The 17,288-nt window shown below is 47.6% G+C and overlaps 1 protein-coding gene across 2 annotated transcripts in view; it reads left to right on the forward strand.

The window, feature by feature from the left end:
• RXRG (retinoid X receptor gamma) overlaps positions 1-17,288 on the forward strand; it is a 38,643-nt gene that overhangs the window by 19,504 nt on the left and 1,851 nt on the right. For both annotated transcript variants that reach the window (XM_033516476.1, XM_015635604.2), the window contains exons 2-9: positions 5,258-5,517; positions 9,816-9,960; positions 11,190-11,369; positions 13,584-13,744; positions 14,926-15,055; positions 15,673-15,805; positions 16,523-16,614; positions 16,894-16,999. In XM_033516476.1, the coding sequence (XP_033372367.1) occupies positions 5,258-5,517; positions 9,816-9,960; positions 11,190-11,369; positions 13,584-13,744; positions 14,926-15,055; positions 15,673-15,805; positions 16,523-16,614; positions 16,894-16,999 (1,207 nt within the window). The remainder of the gene's footprint in view (positions 1-5,257; positions 5,518-9,815; positions 9,961-11,189; positions 11,370-13,583; positions 13,745-14,925; positions 15,056-15,672; positions 15,806-16,522; positions 16,615-16,893; positions 17,000-17,288) is intronic.

Raw genomic sequence — 17,288 nt, forward strand, 5'->3', positions numbered from 1 at the left:
GTTAAAAATATCACCAGAAAGGGAAGAGTTTTTTTGGTTCATCTTCTGTGTATCGAACAAAAACAACTTCTGCAGTCATAGCAGCAAAACTTTGCTTGATTCCAGTTACTGTGGGTATCCTGCTACCTAACTGCAGCCAGTTTCAGGAGTGTTTCTCACAGGTATTTCCCTTTCAAGGTCGTCCCCAAGGACGAGCTGTTTGCCTGGCTGCGCCTCCCACGCACACTCGTGCTCCTCTCCTGAAATCAGCCCTTCTCTGCCTGTCTCTTCCCACTTCTCGGTGCTTTCTGAGCTGCAGAGGATGAGGTGTCTGCAAAGTCAAGTGTCAGGCCAGGCAGCTCACGCCTTTAAATGTTTGTGCCAATGAAATGAGCTTTTTCTCTGAAGCCTCGGGAGCATTAAGTGTTTTTCATTATTTGATGACTTCCAGCTTTTGATTCTCTCTGATATTTAAAACTGTGAATGTTGAGAGTATCATCATCTCTAGGCTTGCCAGGGACCTTCAAGGATTGTTTTAGGCCTTGGTTGAGGTCAGACCCCGGTGTTGAACATGGGTATTTCTCTCAAGGCTTTGCTGGGTGTTAGAGCTGGAAGGGCATTAGCCAAAACAAACTTGCAGCCTGTGGTGGGGAAGCAGACAGTGTGTGTAGTGCTTGGATGTTTTTTGCCTCTGCATTTTGATTTTTCTTCCTGCTCAGGTGTAACTGCTGAAGGTGATGTTTGCTGCCATTATTTGTGTGAAAATAAACACAGTTTTATTGGTTGTAGCCTGGTTCCTTCTCTTCCTACTGTTTCCACCAAGGTGTTTGGGGTCACTTGTGCGCTCTTGAAAAAGAGAAATCTTTGTTTCCATGCCTTCCTCAGCTTTACCTGTCAATTGCTTGGAGCACTTGGATACGTCCAAAGTGCCTTTATCAAGCTGACATTGGTTCAATTTTGCTGTGTTAGCCCAGACCTGGCTGCTTAGCATTGGTGTGATGGACCCAGAGCTTTTGTGCTGTGCAGGTGCATCTGTTGGACACCTGCTGTCATGTAGGTGGTGTTCTACTCCTGATTTATGAGGCTATTCGTGCAAGTTTCCTATCCCTGGATTAGGATTTTGCTGAAGTGAAGATGAAACACATTTGGAAGTCGAGTATCAAAGCTTTGTGTGCTGGCTCAGCTTCAGTAGCCGGTGGGTTAAGGTAGTGCTGTTGTTTATGTCCCCATGGGCAATATTTTCAAAATGCAGAGAGAGAAGTGTTTCTTGGGGTCTTTCTTCATGGATTTTCCCAATGCCAGCAGAGATGCCTAAGCTGGCATTGGATATGATCCTTATTCTGAATGCTGAAGCAACAGCATGGGATCTGTGTGTGTGTGTGCACTTCCAGCTGCTCCCTGCCACAGACAATGCTGTAATTTCCAGGGCAGCTTTGAAACATGAAGCACCCAGAAGCGAGTTCTTCCTTCTTAAGCTTTGCATCCTTCAAAGAGAAGGCAGGAGTGTGTGTTTGTGTTCGAGGCAGCTTGTGGAGAGTTGATGGAGGCACTGGGTTCTCTGGGCAGTGCATGTTTGCAGTGGAGATACTGAAAAACCCACACAATCCTCCTGTCCTCTCTTCCCTTGCTCCTCCAGGAGAGAAATAAATACAAAACCAAGCTTCCCTGGCTTGGAAGCTGAGAAGGGAAGCAGGGGAAGAAAGACAAGCAGCCCCACTTGTGGATCAGAAATGAGCCAACGATGAATGGGGAGCGGGTGGTGAAGAACAGCAGCGAGCTCTGAGCTCTGTACAGGTCCCAGCCTCTCCTCCCCAGCTGGGGACGTGGCCAGCGTGGTTGTGCCCTGTGCTCAGGGCATCCCTGGCCCTGCTGTCACCTCACATTACCTGATGGACACGCTGCAGGCCTGTGGAAATGTCACCTGTGCCCAAAGCCGCCGCGCAGGCGGGGGTGGCTGGCGTGCAGGACTGAGTCCTGTCTCCCCAGCCCACCCTGCTCCATCCCAGAGCACAGCAGCTCCTCTCCAGCCCTGCTCCGCTGCCGTTTGTCTGTCCCCCAAAGGATGGGAGAAAATACCTCGAGAAAAGCCATTCCATCCCCGTGAACCCAAGACCTTTCTGAGTTCTGCAGGGAGATGTGGGACTCAGGCCATCAGTATTTTCTTGCAAGTCATTTAATTTAATTATTTTCTTTCAAAACTTGGCTGTTTGCACAGTCCAAACCTCCCTGGCTTCTATGAACTGAAACAAGTTTGAGCGTATTCAGCTGAGCGAATAATTAACCCCGGGGTCAAGGATGCTTTGGCATGGCTCTTCCTGCACACCTTTCAGCCATGAAAATTGTTCCTCTCACAAGCTGATAGTCTGCTCACAGTCATTTCTTATTTCCCTCTCAGAGCACTCTAGCCTGAAAATGAGAAGCTGAGAGGAGGATTTTCCTCGGGTGCAGGGGAATGCATTCCTGCTCCCCTGGGGAATGACTTAGCAGACTTATCCCAGAAAGGGACTGGAAGTCAAAGTTTTTCTGCTGTTTGTGGGCTTTTTGTCGTCTTTGTGCTTTTCTAAATGAGGGCTTTATTCCAGTTTGTGACAGATAGATAAAACTGTTGTTTGGTAAATGGAAAGTTAACACTGCTGGATGTGACAGAGGGGTTTGTCAGAGCCTTGGTAGGACAGTGTGGCCAGGCACTGTGGAAACAAACATGTTAACTCTGGCTTGTGTCATCAGGGCTTAGCAAAGCCTGGCTTTACAGCCCCGTGCTCTCCAGCAGGTATTTCCATTTGTCCATCATCTCCACCAGCAAACTCTCCTTTGTGTGTTCCTCTTTGGTATCTCATTGCTGGGTGATAGCAGAGGTACAAACCCTCTAGGTTTCCTGGCTTTGACTTTTGATCTCATCCTGGGGTCCAGGTGAATCCCCCTGGGCACAGCCCTGAGATATTTTACCCTTGGCAGGGGTAGGAGCCCACTGTGGGGCTTGCACTGGCCACCAGCCTCCTCCTTGTGTGAAAGCCTTGCTGTGAGTCCTCATGAATGACCTGGAGCCTCTCTAATGGAGAAACTCAGCAGTGACAGCGCTTCTGTAAGGCCTGGCATAAAAGCAAACAGTTAAGCAACTCTCCTGGGTGTCTTTTCTTATTGGTTTAAATCTTCTGCATGATACTTTCAAAATATGCCCTTTTCTGTGTTAATGGAAAAGGATGAAGAATCATTCTTCTGCTCAGCTCTCCTGGTGTGGTAGATCTCTGCCCAATATCCCCTGCAATGACTTACTTTCCAAGCTGAGGAATCCTCAAAGGCAATGTTGTTTACCTAGTTATTTAAAGAGGCGTAAAAGCAAATTCTTTCTAGGTCTGTGCTGCGGATGCTGGGGAGGACTGTGTGTGTGATGGTACCACAGGTGATGAAAAATGCATTTGCTTTGCTCTAAAGCTGATAATGGCCCGAGTCAGGATGGTCCTTTTAAGCCCTAAGAAACATCTGTGTGAGCTGAGTGCTTGCTCAGGTAAGGGGAGGAGTCCAGGCTAACATCTTCTGCCCGGTGCTAAAGGCACTCTGTCCCTGGGATGAAGGACTTGAGCACTTGGAATCCATTCCAAGGCAGGGGTTTTGCTGTCTGCTAACAGAAAGCAGGCTGTGTGTCTCCCTGATGGTGGCAGGGGGATGTGGGGTGACTCTGTGGCAGCGGGCAGGAGCCCTGGCCCCGTCTCCAGACCGCCTCGCTGCCTCCGAGGCTTCTGCTGTTGTCATTGAGCCGGCTTCCTCTGGCTGCACATTGCTTTCCCACTGGGAGAATTGATCCAAAAAGCCAAAGCAAGAATTGACAAAGACCTTTTCTCCCCCTCCCTCTGCAGAATTAAGTCTGAAGTGGGTTGATAACGGCGGATCGAGTCCTCCTTGACTCTGACAAATGTCTTTAATGTTATTCAGCAAGCTGACCTTTTCCCGTCTTTATTGTGCATCTTCCCTTTGAATCAGATTTGATTGTTACTTCAGGTAGAATAACAAACACTGTCACGTAAATAACTTTGCAATAATGTTAAAAGGAGGAAAAGACCCGCAAAAAAACAAAACACCAAAGAAACAAAACACAAAGTAAAGCAATTTGCATTACTTGCAAATGCAATGGGAGAATGTATCCTCGGTGCCAGGCCTGAAAAAACCAACTGTGTGACCTTCCCACACAACATCTTTGCCTTGCTCTACTCCAGGGAATGATCTCCTGTGTTGAAAAACCAACAGAGAAATAATGGTTCACAGAAATGTTAATGACAGCTGATGCTAACCAGGGCTGGTGAATTCTAAGGGAGGGAGAAAAGGTCATGTAAATCCTTAAAATGCACCAAGATACACAAGCCATTGGGGCTAGTGGGCATTTGATGCCTAGATACCCTCTGAATATTTGTGACTGGTCTTAGAGAAAACAGTATTTAGGCCTTGGTTGAGCTGTTCACCCTTAGAGGCTGCCCTGAAGTGGCAGTGATCAAAGTTACACTTTTTTTCTACACCACCTCTTCCTCAGCAGGGTTCAGGGGCAGCCTGATCTCCTGGGGCTCAGTTTGGTGATGTGCACTGCAGCTCTTTAGTGTGGAGGGAGCAAACCCTCTGTCCTCACAGCTGTGAGCGTGCCCTGGCACATCTGTGTGGCCAAAGCCTCTGCTCTGATTGGTACAAAAGAGGAAAAATAAAGGACAAATTGGACAAAAAACGACAAATTGTCCTGAAACTTGCATCGCTACCGTGTCATGAGCCGTTCCAGTGTTGCTCCAGCTCCTGTGGAAGATGCTGGCATGCAGCTTTGAGAGTGAATGTGTGAAATGGAGACACATGTGGGTGGGAAGGGGGAAAGCTAAGCCATGGGGGCACGAGGCCAGGGCTGTCTCAAGGAGCAGAGGTGCTTCGTAAGACGCGTGGCACATTCAGAGTTGGTGGGAATTTCATGGTTTCAGAAATGTGCTGGCTTGGAAAAAAGAAAAAGGACCTCAGGAAAGAGGAAAAACCAGCCTGAGGCAGGCAGTGGTGCCTTCCTCCAAGTCTGCTGAGGCAGCGGAGCGGAGAAGAAATATTTTGTTATAAAGCATCATCTTCCCAATAAGTTTTGCTGCTGTGCATAGTTCATTTTCCCGTACTATAGCCAACATTTTCTTCTCTTCCCTTTCTAGCGGGATTTGCTGGTTGCTTCTGATGCTGGGCTGGCATTTGAAGCCGACACAACGGCGGCTGGGGCAGCTGGTGGCTGTAGGCTCAGCGCCTTCATCTCTCTGCTTCTCCCTCGCAGATTCCCCCGTGCACGCCAGCTCCACGTCCGTGGGCCTGTCCTCAGGCCTTTCCACGGGGAATCCAGGGGAGGGGCCCCACGGCTACCTGGAGCCCCCCACCAACGCCTCGCGGGCGCTGCCGTCGCCCATGAACGCCATCGGCTCCCCGGTGAACGCCCTGGGCTCGCCCTACAGGGTCATCGCCTCCTCCCTGGGCTCGCACCCCGTCGCCCTCTCCTCAGCCCCAGGCATGAATTTCGTGGCGCACACCAGCCCACAGGTGGGTGCAGGCTTTCTTCACTCAGTGCTCAGGATGGGGAAATGCCAAAAGTTGGGAGGGAGGATGGGCTGGTGGTTCCCTGGCCGCTCGGGGAGCTCGTTGGGGTGTGACACTGAGAGCTCAGTTCTTTTCTTCAGGACTGAGATTAACAAGAGACTGTTTTTGTGGCTGGGTTCAGTTACTTCTATTGGGTTATATTATATTATATTATATTTATATTACATATTTACAGATGGTGAGGAGCTATGTACACTAGGCCAAAAAGCTACAAAGTGGAGGGATGAAGTATCTCTCCAAGGTCTTTTAAGTGGCAGTTCACCCAGTGATGAAATGCCAAGTAACTTATTTTCACTTATAACCCAGTAACTAGTGTCAATAGTTATCATATCATAATATCATATCATATCATCATGTCATTTTTATATATGATATTTTATATATGATATTTTATATGATATTTTATATATGATATTTTATACATGATATTTTATATATGATATTCTATATATAATATTTTATATATTATATTTTATATATTATAGATATTATATTTTATATTATATTTTATAGATTATATTTTATATATGATATTTTATATATGATATTTTATATATGGTATTTTATACATGATATTTTATACATGATATTTGATATATGATATTTTATACATGATATTTTATATATGATATTCTATATAAATAATATTTTATATATTTTAGATATTATATTTTATATACTATATTTTATATATTATATTTTATATATTTTAGATATTATATTTTATATACTATATTTTATACTATATTTAATACTATATTTTAATTCTATATTTTATATATTATATATTATATATTTTATATACAATATGCTATTATAATGTATAATATATAATGTATTTATTATATAATATATAATGTATCTAATGTAGATATAATATGATATATATTATTCTATATATTTGATATAATGTTATTAACATGTATAATATAATTATATATAAAATATATAATATAATAAAAATATAATAATATTATATATGTAGTAATATAATAATATAATAGTAACAATAACCTGTATCCCACAATTTTATCCAATCACCTAATATTACCCAAAAGCTCTAGAAGAAGAAGATGAAAAAGAAGAAGAAAGGGACAACACCCTAAATCCTCCATGTTGTCTATTATTCACTAATGTAGCTTAAACCCTAAACTCTTAACTTTCTCACCCAGTGACTTAATATAATTTTATCTAACTTGCACACTCACATTCTCAGTTTCTCCACATAGTTTTAGGAGCTTTCTCCATGGTCTCAGATTAAACTCAGTGTTCTCTTGAGTGTCTGAGCTTGTCAGCACAGATAAAGGAATATTTTCTATGCCTCTGACTCCCAAGATCAGCTCAGCTGTAAAGAACATTTTCTAGCACGTGAATCTGCTTAGATCACCCTTGCACAGACGCAGAGACCACACCACTTTTAGAACACCCTGCAGGATGAGGGAAGAGAGCTAATTTCCAGCTTTGTTCTCGCTGTGGGTGCAGTCCAGCTCCCCTCTGCCGCCTCTGTTTCAGTGTATAATTACTGTACATGGAAACAGGATAGCCAAGGGCTGCAGCACGTGAAACATTGCCCTTCCTCCTGCAAAAGCATATCTGCTTCGTTTCATTATCTGGAAAGGAGACAGACTTTCTAGGGAGAGGCAAACGGTAATGCTAAATGCCAGCCACCTACTGTGTTGTGTATAAACTTGGCCTGAAGCAAAACAAAGCCTTCCCATCCTTCCTGCCTGTGCTGAGGTTTCCCTTCCAGACAGGAGGGAGACCCAGGTGTTAGGGCTGGTGCCTCCCAGGGTGGCTCTGTGGGATGGAGACGTGCTGCTCCAAAAGCCTGGCACCACCTCCTGCGTTTCTGGTGGCAGGGTGGGATTTGTTCTGATGGAGAGCTGAAGTGTTCTGGGCCTTCCAGATCTAAGTGAAAGCTCTGCTTCTTGTGAGCAAGATTTTGGGTTCTGTTAGTGGGACCTGAAGGTAGGAAGTGCTCAGAAGCCTCGTGGCTCCTGCTGAGGAAAAAGCAAGGAGATGGTCCCCAAGCCCTCTCTGCCCCATACCCTGCTGCTACTCCTTGGAATGCCTGGAGCTCTTCTCAGCGCCTGGAAGGCTGGGAGAGGATGGTATGGGGAGGCCCCTGAAGAGCTCTGAAAGAGGATGAGGTTTGGCTCACCTTTCCCCAGCACCCTCAACTCCTGTGAGGGCCCCAGCTGTCAGCAGTGGGAATGCTGGAGGATCCCTCTTCCCCTTGCACCACCCAGCTGTCCCCCATGGATCTGACGGTATTTGTGCCCATAACATCAAGGACAGGATGGCTGGAGATGAAATCCTGGCAGTATTGGCTGGTTGGAAGCCTTTCCTTTGGGATTGGGGATGCTCTGGGAAGTGGCTTCCCCAGCCTGGGCGCCGCGCCAAGTTCCCAGATCCGAGGAGAGGCTTCCATTTGTGTTGCCTCTAATGCAAGGAGACAGCTGGGCCCTGGGGATTCAGCAGGGAGGCAGCTAATGGATTTGGGTTCAAGCAGTTGTCCCAGATATCATACATGATTGCACTTAACCTGCAGGAGTCAAGCTCTAAGGACACTAATGGCTAAAAACGCCCTGTGTGTGTGCCCCTCCCATCCACCCTCTCTCCCTTTTATTGTTTCAAAAAGCGCAGACAGGGAGGAAGAAAAGGTGGTACCTGAGTTCTGAGTGACATTTTAAACCATAAAAAAAGTTCCTCCTGGCTCAGCATTTTGCCAAGGTGATGGACACTTGTGGGGAGGAAGGAGTTTATTTCTCCTTTCCTCAGCCTGGATTTTGAAGCATAAATATTTACGGTTGCCAGTGCCTGGTTTGAGTCTCTGCCATGGAGATCGAACCTCTGTTCCTCTCAACAGTTTTTCCCAACACACTTATATTTTCTAGTGGAGCAAAACAACTTGGCTCCTGATTTTTTTCTGGATAATTTTTATTTTCCATCTTCTTAAAACCTTCGAAGCTTTGAAAATGAAAGGACAGCAGTGAGGGAAGACAAGAACAGGCTTCACCTTTTCATTTTACTTATGGCAGGTCCAGTAGTTCCAGTGGGATGAACCCTTGTTCTTTACTGAAATTTACCACTTTTTTTAGTGGGAAATGTGCAGTAAATGGAGAACTTTCAGCAACATGCATGGAATCTACTGTTTTAAATGTTACAGAAGTTGGAATGAAGGCTCAAGCTGGTTCTTCATCCAACCCTGTTTTCTATCCCTGCTTCTGCCTTCTTGCTGGGAAGAACTTGAGCTGATAAATTGGCATGATTGCTCCAAACAAACTCAGGGATGGAACAACCATCCCCAGCCCTCAACCCACAGTGGGGAAGGTGATTTGATGGTGGGCTTGGAGGGACATTGGTCTGCCCAGACAGCTTTTGACAAGACGTGCTCAATGACCCTTAATCCTCCCTGCCCTGCCCTGCCCAACCATGGCTCCAAAGCAAACAGCAATAAAACAAAGCCCTGGGCAACGTCAGGCTTTGGTCTGTAGTCGATGTGGGTTTGTAACCTTTAACTTCAGCAGCCACGAGCAGCTCCTGGGGATCTCGGCCGGGGGCTCTGTGTCGTTTGCCTGCATCTCACAGCTGCTGATTTTTACATGCTCAGCTCGATCCCTTTTTAATTTTTTTATAATCTGGTAACCCCAAATCTGCCACCTGTGATGGTGTTTGGGAACTTCAGTCCCAGAGGGTCACCAAATGGTATATACACATTTTCATGTGTATGTGGAGATACTGTGAGTCAGGGAAACTAACCCACTCAATTTTATTCTACTTTTTTTTTATTAAATTTTATTTTAAACACTATTACAGCTTCCCTAGCCATGCAGCAGTGCAGGTTTGATTGTGACAAATCACCTGGCTGCACAGCTCTTCTTTACTAGGCTGTTAGTGCTTGTGGCTGCCAGCAGCCAGCGATCAGCACCCTCTAATGAAGGAGGCAGGATCCCACATGGCTTGGAGGCTGTAACTGAGCAGCTGAGCTTCCTGCCTGCCTTTTTCCAGCTCTGCTTAGTCCTGGCTTTGGTTACAGCACCAGGCAATATCTGCTTTAGTGCCTGCTTTAACCCCTCTTGCTGGATTCAGCAGAGGATCTCTGTCTGCCCACAGCAGCCCCCTGGACTTGCTGGGGATAAGGCTGTGGGGCAAGGCTGGAAGGAGCAGCAAGGGAAGGGTCATGGTTTCCTTGAGATGTGAGTCTCTCCCCTCTAACCTCATGGCTTCTGCCTCTGCAGCTCAATGTCCTGAACAGTGTCAGCAGCTCGGAGGATGTCAAGCCCTTGCCGGGTCTCCCGGGGATGGGGAACATGAATTATCCATCCACAAGTCCAGGATCCCTAGCCAAACACATCTGTGCCATCTGTGGGGACAGGTCCTCAGGTAGGAGGTTTTCTTTCTTGGGGAAGGCTTTGTGCAGTGGGAACTCTGCTGGTGTCCTGGAGCAAGGCTGATGCAGCTCTGAACAGGCTCTCTGGGGCTGTAGTGGCATTGCAAGATCGTGGCTGGGTCTGGCTGTGTCTGTATTGCAGATTAGTGCCCAAAAGTGGGCAAACCTAAACCCTGTGCTCTTCTCCCTTGTGTGTATAATCTCATTTTACCTTCTGGCCCTGATTGCCAAAGGTAAATCCATCAAAAGCTCTGTGCTCCCATTTACTTTGTGTGCTTTGTGTTTCAGCTGGGTTCTGTCTGTGCCTGGGTTTTCTCTCGTACCCCAGTGAGCCTTGCAAACCCTCCCCATGTCAGTGCACCCCATTTGCTGCCTGTGGCTGTCCTGCAGCTCAGATGCTCCACATCATTCCACTGGGATGATGCAGCCCCTCCTTATCACAGGAAAACAGTGGTCCTGTGGTTTGACTGCTGCTGGTCACTGTTGAAAACTCACTGAAGGCAATTCAGGCCTGCTGAGGTGATAACCCTGCAGCCAGTTCTTTCACCTTTGGATTTGGTTTGGTCTCCTCCACCACGCTGGGAGGAAAGGGAAATACCTGCCTGAATCATGATTATTGAAGGGTTAAGATTTAGCTAAAGTTAGAATGAATTTATTATGATCAAGATCTAAGTCAGATAAGCACATGGTAAGTTAATGATTATTAGATGCTTAAACCAGAGCTAATTGTTGTATTATTTGCTATTATGAGCTTGTTTATAAAGTGGAGTAAGTGAATTGTTGTAAGAACAGATTGAACCCAGTGAGAACAATGACCAGCACCTGGACTCTGCACCAATCAAACACCAAGCAGGAGGTCTTGGATGGTGCCAGAGGGTCACAGAGATCTGATGAAGACATTTTTGACTTCATCCTTTGAAGACCCAATTTGAGAAGAGTTGTGCACGTGTGAAGGACTAACAACCTCATTTTAATGCCGAATGGGGATGGGAGGTGCTGGGGTTGTGCATATGTGTTGTATGAAAGATTTTGGGAAATAAATAGAGGGAGGAGAACCTCGTTTGAGGAGGTCATGCCTTTTGGGGATGATCCTTGTGCCACCCACCAGTGAGTAAACACCATAAATTTCTAACTTTAATTAGAATTTAGAATTAATTGAATTCTTTGATCATACCGATTTTTAACGATTCACGCCCGCCCACCGATTCCCTTGCCTCCCCAGGGAAGCACTATGGGGTGTACAGCTGTGAGGGCTGCAAAGGCTTCTTCAAGAGGACAATCCGGAAGGATCTGATCTACACCTGCCGGGATAACAAGGATTGCCTCATAGACAAGCGCCAACGCAACCGCTGCCAGTACTGCCGCTATCAGAAGTGCCTCGCCATGGGGATGAAGAGGGAAGGTAGGACTGGGGCTGCTGGGAGCAATGGGATTGGAGAAGTTTGCCTTTGTTCATTAGGATAAATCAGGCTCTTGGTGACCTTCCAAGGCTGGTGAATTCCAAAAGCCCGCGCCGAGAGCGTCAGGGCACCGTGGGCCTTGTTATGTAAAGGAAACGAGAATCATAATTTAGGTTGGAAAAGATTTTGAAGATCAGGCTGAACCATTGGCTCAGCAATGCAGATTCCACCACTAAACCCTGTCCCTAAGTGCCACATCTCCCTTTAAAACATCCTTTAAATACCTCTGGGATGGTGGCTCAGCCACCTCCCTGAGCAGCCTGTTCCCATGTTTGACAACACCTGCTGTGAAGAATTATTTCCTATTAAGGAGAGGGGCTAATAAGGGAAGAGACTGTTAAAATACACTTTTCTTCTCACCTATACACACACACTGGTGAGTAGTGAAGCTTTTAACTGGTTTTGACCAAATCTTGCCTCTAATTAGTGACCTTTAATGGCTTGGACCCCTTGGAAAACTGGGGACAGCACCCAGAGCCTTCTTGTCTCCTTTGTCAAAAGCAGCTTCCTTTTTTTGTTCTTGATTTGCTGACTTCATTTGTCACCACCTAACTCTTACACTGAAGGATAAGGGTAAATTATTTATTTCTATCTCTAATTTTATAGTTCTTTGTCATTTCCACTCTGAGCCTCACCTGCTGAGCTGGATTGCCTCCCAAATTATACTAACACAGGCAAGGTCAGGAAGTGACAACCAACACAGCATTTAAGCTCAATTTTTCTAAGATAAAGGAAGGGAGCTGCCCTCAGGGTTGAATGCTAGCAGGCAGTGTAGCTGTCCCTTTTGGAGGCCATGCTCTTCCCCTGTGGAACTGCTCCCTGTGCAGAGCAGAGCCCAGGGAAGCAGCTGTAACACTGGGCATGAGCTGATCCTCGTCCTGTAGCATCCCCAAAGCTGCCTCAAGCTCATAAGGGTGGCAGGGGACTGCAAAATGCCAGGTTGGAATCAAAACCTTAATCCCAGCATAGCTCCCTCTTCCAGCCAGGTGCAAAGTGGTTCAGAGGAGCAGGGTGTTAACACAGCTTCCTTGTGCAGAGAGTGAAAATTTAAACCCCAGGATCCTGGTGAGAGTTTGGCTGCAGCAATCACAGGGGCTTTTTTGGAGCTGCAGGAACTGGGGGCAGAGTGCAGCTTGAGTTCAGGGGCTGGGTGATGGGGCTGGTATTTCCTTGCCATGTTCTTTCTTCCAGTGAGGTTTTGGTGACTTCAGAAACGCTTTCCTGGCTTTTTCTGGCCATTACTCTAAAGAGGACAAGTGTTCCCCTGCAGCTGGCTGGCATATGTATTGCCCTCCCTCACAAGCACCAGGCTGGATGCCCCACTGATCCATCTCCTTGGGTGCTGCCATTTCTCCCCAGCACTGAACTAAACAAACACAATGCCTGCTGGTCATTTCTTAAGCAGGATTGTCTCATTTCCCTTTGGGATTTCTCAAATAAAACAACAAAAAAGTATACCCAGGACTTCTGTTGCACTCAGGGGTTGGCATACAAGATACACAGGTCCTACACCAACCTGTCCTACACACAGCAGCCCTGGGAGTTAATAACTGAGCTTTGGAGAGAAATTCATGATTCTGTGCCTTCAGTCAGTAGATATTTTGGAAAACATACAGAGAGGGGAGAGGAGGGAGTGAAGCTGTTGGGGTGCTGATGTAGAAGGAACTTTCTAGTGGGGATGATTAGGAAGAGAGGTGACGCCAGGGCTGGGTTGGACTTCGTTCACACAAGCAGCATGTGTGAATCCAGCTGGGGGTTTGGGACTGTCTAGCCCTGCTGCTGGATGCTCTGGCTGCTGTGGGATTGTTGGAAGCAGAGTGGGGCTGTTGGAAGCATGATGAGAGCACAAAAATCTTGTATGTGAGTGCTGGGTCCCTCCTGCCTCCTCCAGCACCTAATGACAGCCGAGGCCAGGCTGCCACCTGGAGGTACCAACTCCTCTTCCCTCTGTTCTGGAGCCTCATACTTTGGAAACCACAATCTTTTGTCAAATTTGGAGGCTACTGGCCTGCAGCATCTTCAGAGTTCTTGGTGTGGGGGCAGCCATTTGAATGGGCATAGATGTGAAATACCCACTTATTTTCTTTATGATGGGGGGTTTCTCCTCCCACCTGTGGGTTGCTGTGGGTGTGGAGAGCCGTGTTTGTGTCCCACAGCTGTGCAGGAGGAGAGGCAGAGGAGCAGGGAGCGCAGTGAGAATGAAGCTGAGTCCACCAGCGGTGGCAGCGAGGACATGCCCGTGGAGAGGATCCTGGAAGCCGAGCTGGCCGTGGAACCCAAAACAGAGGCGTACAGTGATGTGGGCACAGAGAGCTCGGTAAGAGCCACTGACACCTCCTGCAGCCAGGGAGGAGGGGATTTGAGCAGAAAAAAACCCTCAGTGCTCAACAACAAGCATTTTACAAGGGGGTTTCTCTTCATGCCACCTAAAAATCACCAACAGTTTTTCTTTTGGAGCTACTCAAATCACGACTGAAAAACAGCCTATGTGTCATTCTCCAAGCTTTTTTTCTGTTTTTTTTTTTTTTTTGCCAAGTCTCCTTTAGTTTCAATGAGTAGATGGGGAAATAGATGCTGGAGGTGCTGGCTTTCACATGTGCTTAGCCCTGAACACTTCTTGTCTGTGACCAGCACTGGGGTGGAGCTGGGTTTACTGCTGTGATTTTTGCTGGTTTGGGTAAAACTGCTGCTCATGCCCATTCAGGGGCTGCTCCCTGGTTTTTAGATGTGCCCTGGGGAGCAGGAGTGCAGCTGGCCATGAGGAACTTGCTTTGCAAAGGACAACAAGCAAACAGAAAAGCTTGATGCCTTAGGATTTTAGCTTTTGCATTTTTCAAATCCTGTACTGCTTTAGAGTGTAACTCTAAACTCCATGTAGAGTGTTATATGTGTATAACTCATATGAGTTACAGAGTGTTAAAGAGTGTAACTGTCTTCACATTTTGGTCTGACCAAACAATCCCTCCAGGCCTGAAACTCAAGGACACTTCACTGCCTCAGGCCCCGAAAAGTATAAAGAAAAGTGAATTATGGGGGAGCAAACTGGGGGTAAATTACTTCATTACCTGAAGCTGTAACTGGAGGATTAACCCCTGATATGTAAATGGGCCAAACTTAAATTGTCTGAAAAACTCATGACCAGCTTAGGTGTAGCCTCTTCTGGAGGCTTTGACTGCCCAAGGTGTACCTATTGAAAGCCTTTAATAAATACCCACTTTTATTCTCTTAATCTTGTCTAGATTCTGCTCTAGGTGGCCCCTCCAAGGCATCAAGCTGACTTGGCTGGCTGCTGAGGGGGTAGTGGTGACAAATATCTGCTCTTCCCAACAGCCAGAGATTATTGGGAACCTTCTTCCAACCCAGCTGAGGTTATTGGCAGTTGGAGTGTTTTACTTGTTAACTTGATACAGGTGCAGATTGTGGTCATCAAAGATGTTTCACTGATCAATTCTCCCCTTTTCCTCTGCTCTTTTCCTTTCTGATACCCCTCTTTGTTAGACAAACGACCCTGTCACCAACATCTGCCACGCCGCTGACAAACAGCTCTTCACACTCGTGGAATGGGCCAAGCGCATCCCCCACTTCTCCGACCTGACACTGGAAGACCAGGTCATTCTCCTCCGGGCAGGTAATGTCCCTCACCTGTGGCTGTCCCTGCTGCCCCTGTCCCTGTCCCTGTCCCTTCTCTGGGCTGTGTGCAGCACCAGATGGTGGATGTGCAATCCTGAGCCAACCCGTTCCTGCATCTCCGGTTCTGAGACACGAGGGGAGGTTGGCCGAGGCTGTGGGTGGAGCAGTGGAATCTGTTGTTCGTAAAGGGATTGCAGTTGATAGGAATATGTTTTTCAGGAAGAAAACCCAGAATTTTCCCCCTTTCTTTTGTTGTAATTTTTATTTTTTTCCCTGTGAGCCAATTTCTGCTCGTTGCTTGCTGCTGGTCAGGGTCATAGAATCATAGAATATCCTGAGCAGGAAGGAACCTGCAAGGATCATCAAAATCCAGCTCCTTGCCCTGCCCAGAACAACCCCAAGAATCACACCATGTACCTGAGAGCATTTTCCAAATATTTCCAAGGGACAGGCCACCCCTTGCAGCGTTGGCAGGGGGTGCAGCTGGTACCCGGGGGTGCCAACTCTCCCTTGAGTTCAGTCTAGAGCCAGCAGGGAGAAACCAGCTCTGCTGCTCTGTGCAGGACTGATTTTTGGCTGGGCTGCCTCACGTGTCCTGCACTCCTGTGCTTGCAGGCTGGAACGAGCTGCTCATTGCCTCTTTCTCCCATCGCTCTGTGTCGGTGCAGGACGGGATCCTGCTGGCCACGGGCTTGCACGTGCACCGCAGCAGCGCCCACAGTGCTGGAGTGGGCTCCATCTTCGACAGGTACGTGGTCCTGTCACCCCCCAGCAGGGGTGGCCAGGCTGGCTCTGCCCTCCCCTCTGAACGGGAAACGTGTCTTTAAGGGGAACTGGAGCAAAGCCTTTCAGCAGGGGATGTTTGACTGACTTAAAAGAACAAGAATGGGGGAAAAGCGCAGTGGGATTTTCAGCTGCAGAAGCAAATGCTGGGTTGGGTGTGCAGGGGGAGGAATGCTCCTCTCTCTCTCTCTCTCTCTCTCAAGTTTGCTGTAGCTGTATCTAGGCCTAATACTGCTCACCAAGAGCTTTAAATGGCAAAGCCTTAAGCCCCAAATTGCTTGTGTAAGAACTGCATAGGTGTTGTCCCTGCCATGCCTGCTCCCTGCCTGGCAGGACACTGCCTCACCACTCTTCACACACCTGGCACGTGTGAGGACAGTGCCCACGTCTTGCACTACACGGTAAAAAGTGGAGAAAACCCACGTGGTTTTCCTGGAGTGAGTGCAAACTGTGAGTGCTGTGTGCTGAACAGAGTGAGAATAGGAGCAACTTTGATGTTCAGGTCCCTGGATGTTGCTGGTGCACCTGCAGAACAGCAGTGTGGGGCATGGCTGTGCCTCAAAGATGCCTCCCTTCCCACAGAGAAGAACTGAGGGTATTCCCAGTGCCTGTCCCAGATGCTTTTCAGTGGAGAAACTGGTCTGTGACTGATTGTCTGCTCACCCATGTCCCACTCACACAGGGTTTTGACAGAGCTGGTGTCCAAAATGAAAGACATGCAGATGGATAAGTCGGAGCTGGGGTGCCTGCGAGCCATTGTCCTGTTTAACCCAGGTAAGTCTGAGGCTGGGGACAATCCCAGGTGACAAACACTCCCTCTGGGTCACAGCAGGTCACTGTGACAGTGAGCATCGGGGCTGCAGACACATTTCATGCTTTGGGTGGGAAGGTTCCTCGAGGATCATTCCAAGCCCCCTGCAATGAGCAGAAACACTTCCCAGATTTTTCCCAGTCCCTGGACACACAATTAAAGAGGGTGTGAGTCCTCTCCTGCCTGTGAAGACCCCCCCTTGCAGAGATTCTTTCCCCACCTGTATTTTCTCCCTTGACCAGATGCCAAGGGTTTGTCCAGCCCTTCAGAAGTGGAATCTCTGAGGGAGAAGGTCTATGCCACGCTGGAAGCCTACACGAAGCAGAAGTACCCCGAGCAGCCAGGGCGGTGAGTGCCCACCCTGGAGAGAGGAGACTGGGGCTCTGCCTGAGCCACAGTGCCCAAATCCCAGCCTTTAGGCTGCTGCTGAGATGGAATTTTGTTGCTTTCCAATCCAATCCTACCCTCTGCTGGCCGAGCTCTCGAAACGCTGGCAGCTGGCTTGGTCCCCACCACTGCCTGCAGAATCTTCTGCTGGTTTTGGCTCTCGCTGGCACCACAGACACTGCGAGGTGTTGAGATGTTCAAATCTTGGTGGGAGAATCTGGATTTATCTCTTCCATTTTCCCTTTTTTTC

This window comes from Parus major, chromosome 8, assembly GCF_001522545.3.
Source record: "Parus major isolate Abel chromosome 8, Parus_major1.1, whole genome shotgun sequence".
NCBI classification, from domain to species: Eukaryota; Metazoa; Chordata; class Aves; order Passeriformes; family Paridae; genus Parus; species Parus major.